This window comes from Gymnoscopelus microlampas, assembly GCF_963454915.1.
Source record: "Gymnoscopelus microlampas genome assembly, chromosome: 8".
NCBI classification, from domain to species: domain Eukaryota; kingdom Metazoa; phylum Chordata; class Actinopteri; order Myctophiformes; family Myctophidae; genus Gymnoscopelus; species Gymnoscopelus microlampas.
In genome coordinates this window covers 36,957,334-36,963,333 of record NC_139945.1, presented here as the reverse complement: position 1 = coordinate 36,963,333, position 6,000 = coordinate 36,957,334, and the positions used below count along the sequence as shown (strand labels likewise).

The 6,000-nt window shown below is 42.0% G+C and overlaps 1 protein-coding gene across 1 annotated transcript in view; it reads left to right on the top strand.

Moving 5' to 3' along the window:
* The window catches only part of acsl3a (acyl-CoA synthetase long chain family member 3a), a 51,486-nt gene that overhangs the window by 31,461 nt on the left and 14,025 nt on the right, over positions 1-6,000 (top strand). Inside the window, exons 9-10 of the mRNA XM_084064417.1 lie at positions 4,806-4,945; positions 5,218-5,390. Coding sequence (XP_083920543.1) covers positions 4,806-4,945; positions 5,218-5,390 — 313 coding nt within the window. The remainder of the gene's footprint in view (positions 1-4,805; positions 4,946-5,217; positions 5,391-6,000) is intronic.

Below are 6,000 nucleotides of genomic sequence, written 5' to 3'. Positions count from 1 at the left end.
TTTTTCTGTTTTTGTTTTTTTCCCCCCCAGATTTTATTATGCTTCATTCCATGAGTCCCTTCGCTCGCACCCTGCAAAGAGTGCTGCAAACCAGGCCTATCATCATCCTATAATTCTACAAACCTCTGTGCGTGTGACCAAAATCTCTTCTGCCCGGTTCTCCTCAGTGGCTGGAGCAATTGAGCTGCATTTGCACACAGCCATTGACCATTACCATGTGCACGGAACACCGAAGCCCGTTTTTCCCTTTCCCCAAATGTCAGCTGTTTATTAGCATCTTTCTGTTCGCTGGCTCCCGGGTTGCCAAATCATGTGCGTTAAACAAGCGCCGGTGTTACCACATCCATGAAACAAGCGTGGGTGCTCATATCCCCCGACGAGTATGGTCTAGTTATGTTAACTAAAACTAATGAAATAACAAAAACTGCAACTGGAAAACATTTTTGGTTAACTGAAATCCAGAAAAAAACAAGGTTTTACAAAAAACCCGATAACTAACTGAAACTGTGTTTACAAAAATAACTAAAACAAACTAAAATCATAGAAATTGTTCTTAGTTTTAGTCTTTGACAATATTTCATACGTGAGCCTAATATTGTGGGTGGATGTGAAATCTTGTCTTCCATTAGATTCCATATTTTTAGCTGTGCCAGTGTTAAGCCCTGTTGTCAAAATCTTGTAGCTTGTCTATTTTCACTGTTTGTCTGAGCTTGTTTTATCTCCCCTTGACTAAATCTGAAACTAACACTAAAACTAATAAAAAACTAAGCTAAGACTATGCTTTTTCAAAAAACTGAAATTGAAAAACGAAAAGTTAAAACTAAACAAACACTCATGAAAAATGAAAAACTATAATAACCTCCCTTGCTGCAAACAAATGGACTCTGTTGCCGTGCGTTGGGTCCATTTGTCTGTTCTGCCCTTCTGGTTAGGAGTCATCAGTTTCCATGCCTGCCGTGCACAGGAGGTGCTCCCCTGCCATGAGATGGCTGCTTCACTCAGTTATTTGTTATGATTGACTTTGTTTGGGTCTGGGTGCGTCGTTGTTGCCAGAGGCAGCCTTAGGCCCTGTCCACTCTAGCATGGATATATTGCAAAACAAACATTTCCTTTAGTTTTGGGAACTTCGTCCGTATAAAAACGGCTTTTCAAAAAAAAAACATATTCTAAAGTGAAGATCCGTTTCAGGGTTAGACTGGATTTCAAGTTTACAACTTAGCATTGCTGCATTAACTGAACCACTTCACTGGCACGCAATGGCGTCTGCTGCACCCAATAACAAATATTAGATATCCAACAGCATTGCCATCCAGAATTGTGAGGCCCCGCGAAACAATCTGTTTTTCACCTATTTCCGAACAGCATATAAAAATCACACCCTGTGTGAAGGTAGCGGCGCCTTTGAATACATTATGTCATCGATATGTGTTTATAATGTGTTTATAGCCATGTGTCATGTGAAGCTTGACCAATCACTTTGTTGACGGGTCTGACCAATCAGAGCGTCGACGACAGATAAAGTTAAATTGAGGATCTAACTTTAAATAACTTACCTAGAAGGAGACTTTAGCCAAATAAAAATATATACATAAAAAACATGAGGAAATAAAAAATAAACCTTGACATCATAGTGATGTCATGAATAGTCCCCTTGCCTGACAAATCACAACCTTGACGGGCCTGACCAATCAGAACCTTGACGGGCCTGACCAATCAGAACCTTGACGGGCCTGACCAATCAGAACCTTAACGGACTCTTGGATTCTCGATCGTCTCTATCAAACCATTCTGTCATAATGGATGACTGGGTCCCGAACTCAGACTTTCTATACATTTCACCCTTCATCTGTTCTTGTATCTTTCTCTTTCTATTCGTCATATTAACTTTAAATAACTTACCTAGACGGAGACTTTAGCCAAATGAATAATAAGATGAAGTCATTGTCATCGTTTATATAGACATCGAATTCTATATTCATGACATCATAGTGATGTCATGAATAGTGACCAATCACAACTTTGGCGCACCTGACCAATCAGAACGTTGACGCACCTGACCAATCAGAACGTTGACGCACCTGACCAATCAGAACGTTGGCGCACCTGACCAATCAGAACGTTGACGCAAAAGCCAGGCATAGAGGGCTAATATCCGCTCTATACCTAAAGGTATAGAGCGGCTAGCGCCGCTAAAAAATGCAAAGGCAGTCCAGAGTTTCTAAATACAGTATAATAAAATAATAAATAATAAAAAACAAGACATGACACACAGTCATGTATACCAGCTTGTTACTACGCTCGTATGCAGAGGTGTAAAGTAACTAAGTACATTTACTCAAGTACTTTAATTACATTTTGAGGGACTTTTTCACTTCAGTCCTATATATTACTCTGTGTCATAGTGATTTGAACCGATGGCAGGCGTGTATAGTAGCCATAGAGGCGAGAGGCGTGTCTAGTAGCCATAGTAGCCATAGCTTGGGAGGACGAGACCGCCTGTTCAGAGTATGGGAAAGTATCCCCATTGGCTTAAAAAGGACAGCCAATGATCGAAAACATGTCGAGAATATGACGAACACCTGACACTAGTGGTCAGTCTCTTCTTAGACCAGCGTGCTTTGCAAACTTGTAAAAGAATGCCTGTGAAACAACCATTTAAAGCGATGTTTTGACAGCCTGTGCCAAATTTAACACAGTGCGCTCCTGATCTGCTGCTGATCGGGAAGGCGCTTCCATGTCAAATTAGTTTGTTGCATTACATGTGTAGGGATATATATACTTTTTAACTAAGGTCATGTGGACAGGATTTTATTGTTTTTAAACGGAGGTAAAAAATATCCCTTTAGAGAAATATTCATATACGTGTAGTCAAGGCCTTACACATCTGGGGCCCGTTTCAAGAGCTAACATGAGGCCCTACTTGACAAGCACCACAGGTGCTTTCCCCTTACATATTCGTTTTCTGTCTTCAAAGCTAGCCATGACTGTTTCTCGATGTTTGAGTACTGTAGACTACCCAAGCAGGAACACAGAGAGAGACTACGATTTTCATTGAGAGAAAATCACTTTCCTTTTCTCGTCATGATTTCAAAGTCCGCACAGCACCAGCCCCATATAGCCAGCTAGAACAAACTAGTTACCGCCGGCAAAATATCAAGAATTATCATGTAATGTAAACTTATCACAGTAACCGTGAGCAGTTTCTATTAGTGGGCGAGTTGTTCAATTCTTCGGCCCTCTGGGAGGACGGGCCCTTTTCAACTGACACAGGTGAAACTTAGCTAAGGCCGTATTTGGGGGTCCTTTGCATGGAAAAGTTTTGGAACCTCTGACGTAGCCCTAGGCAAGGGAAGGAATGTTCATTTGTATAGCCCAGTTAAACACCACAGCCCATGCCTCCTCAACTCACCATCTTAGCAAACTACTAGTTCCCAAATTAAGGCCACACCCTCACCCAGTAACCAACATGTAATTACATCATAGATCATTTCATATTGTTCGTCAGCTCAACCTTGATAGAATAGCAAACTGCAACGTGACATTAAAACAATGATTTGTAAGGTTTTGTCACCTACTGTATACACTACTGTACCTTCAACCTCATATACCTAATCACAAACACGCTCACTGGCACCGTGTGACAGAAGCTGGATTTACACTTATCCACTTTGTAAGGGATCCAAGTCACGAGACACAGTGGGAGAAAAGCCTGATTTACACTACAAGCTTGTGAGCTTGTAGATTGCCTGTCTTCACGTGCGACACTGGTATGTAACTAAGTATAAATCGGGCTTTAGGAGTGAGTTTACACATACTGTACGCTATGAACCACGTTGCACCCACAAATCATAGCTTTGGATATACAGCATAAGAGCACGTGTACAGTGCATATGACTAGTAGCCTTAATCTGGCCATGGTATTTGTGGTGGAGACAGTGGTATCATTCACTGCGGTCTTATCTGGGCCAGCGTAGGACCAGGCCCTCCAGGTGTCAGAGCCTGCTCTGAGTCCAGTCCAAAGTCCCTTATTAGGTGCTAGAGGATAGCAGCTATGCAGCGTTGGACACACATCTGTGTGTTTTGGCTGGAGAGAAATAGGACTTAACATTACTGACCAGCATTTTTTTTAAATATGTTGGCACTGACACTCTCTGTAATATATCTATATTACTCCATCCCACTGTGCTCATTCTCTCTGCCGCACTCTTTATCCCATTCGCTTTGTTTTTTGTTCTTTCTTTTGTCATCCGTTTCGTCACTGTCTCTCTCTTCCACTCGTGCTCTGTTTTAGTCTCTTTCCCCTTTCTCCTCTCACTCTTTTTCATCTTATGTCCTGTTTTGATTTATCTATACTAGGCTGATGCCCGTTGGGAACGCATGCCCATGGGTTATGCAATATCCATTGCACCTGTTGTCAGACTACCCTTTGTCATAGTGCTTGAAAGGCCAGTCTACGTATGTTAGTACTATGATGTCATATTGATGGCTTCAGTGATCTCCATATTATGGGCATGAAATGGACACAGCCAGACAGTCAGATACAGAGATTTGTGGATTTATAGATCTTATGGACAACCGCTGATCTGACCGACTTACAACTTGGCACATCTCTCCCTCTTGTCCTTGGCGATACACATGACAAGTTTGAAGTCGATCGGTCGGATGGTTCTCGAGATACATGGGGAAACACACATATTTTTAGAATATATATTCTTAAAACTTAGCTCTCTCTCTTCCACTCTCACTCTCTGCCTTCATGGTTTAACACTCCCCCCGTCTCTCCGTTTGTTTCTCTCTGTCTTTAGGAGATCATGGATCGTATCTATAAGAACGTGATGACCAAGGTGGAGGAGATGAATTGTGTTCAGAAAACCCTGTTCATCCTCGCCTACAATTATAAACTGGAGCAGCTGGCCAAGGGACAAAGCACGCCTCTATGTGACAAGTACGGCACACACACACGCTTTAAGCTTATAGATCTTGTTATTAAATATTGAAGTTATTTGTCATATCTGCCCTGTGCGACTTTCATTTACAAAGCCTGCCTAAAAGCCAAACAGAAATGTAATTTCTATTCATAACGTTCTAATGTTCAACAACCGAAACACAATCAAATCGTTAATCGCAATTATTCGAGCAATAATTGATCGTCGAGGAAGATGTCATAATGGTTACTGACAGTCCTAACCCTCCCGTCTTGGCTCCCTTGTGCCCCAGGCTGGTGTTCAAGAAGGTTCGCTCCCTGCTGGGCGGCCGTACGCGGGTGCTGCTGTCGGGCGGAGCACCCCTCTCTGCCGCCACGCAGCGCTTCATGAACGTGTGTCTCTGCTGTCCCGTGGGACAGGGCTATGGACTGACAGAGACCTGTGGAGCTGGCACCATCAGCGAACGTAAGAGCCATACATACGTACATTCATTATACTGTTCTCAAACGTTTTCGTGCCAGCAATGACTCGCAAATTGATATGTATGTGGCCGCGGACCCCCCATCTGAAAATATGTTGTGTCAGGGACCCCCAGAAGCAAAGTTTTGTGTTCAAAATGTTCACCTTTTAAAAAAAGATTTGCACACATTTTCAAGATTTTTCAGAAATAACAGATCTACAAGCTCATAGCACGACACTCTGTGCCGCGCTATGAGCTTGTATATCTGCTATTTTTTAATAACCAAGTATAAGATATGGAAAATTAAAATCTTTTGTGCCATGGGGACCAGACCCCACTGCATTACACATCATGGAAGCAAGAGTTAGGAGTCTAAAAGTCCCGCTAGAAAATCAATTGGGTTCATAACTTGTTTTTGGCCAAAGTGTGACGTACTTAGAGCTATACTAGCAGTGTATTGGTAGTACTGTAATGTAAAACTGTTACATAACAGTACATTACAGTATATACTGTAGATAGTAGGGTATATTGCAGTATATTGGAAGTACAGTACAGTATATTGCAGTATATTGATACAGCACAGTATATTGCAGTATATTGATACAGCACAGTATA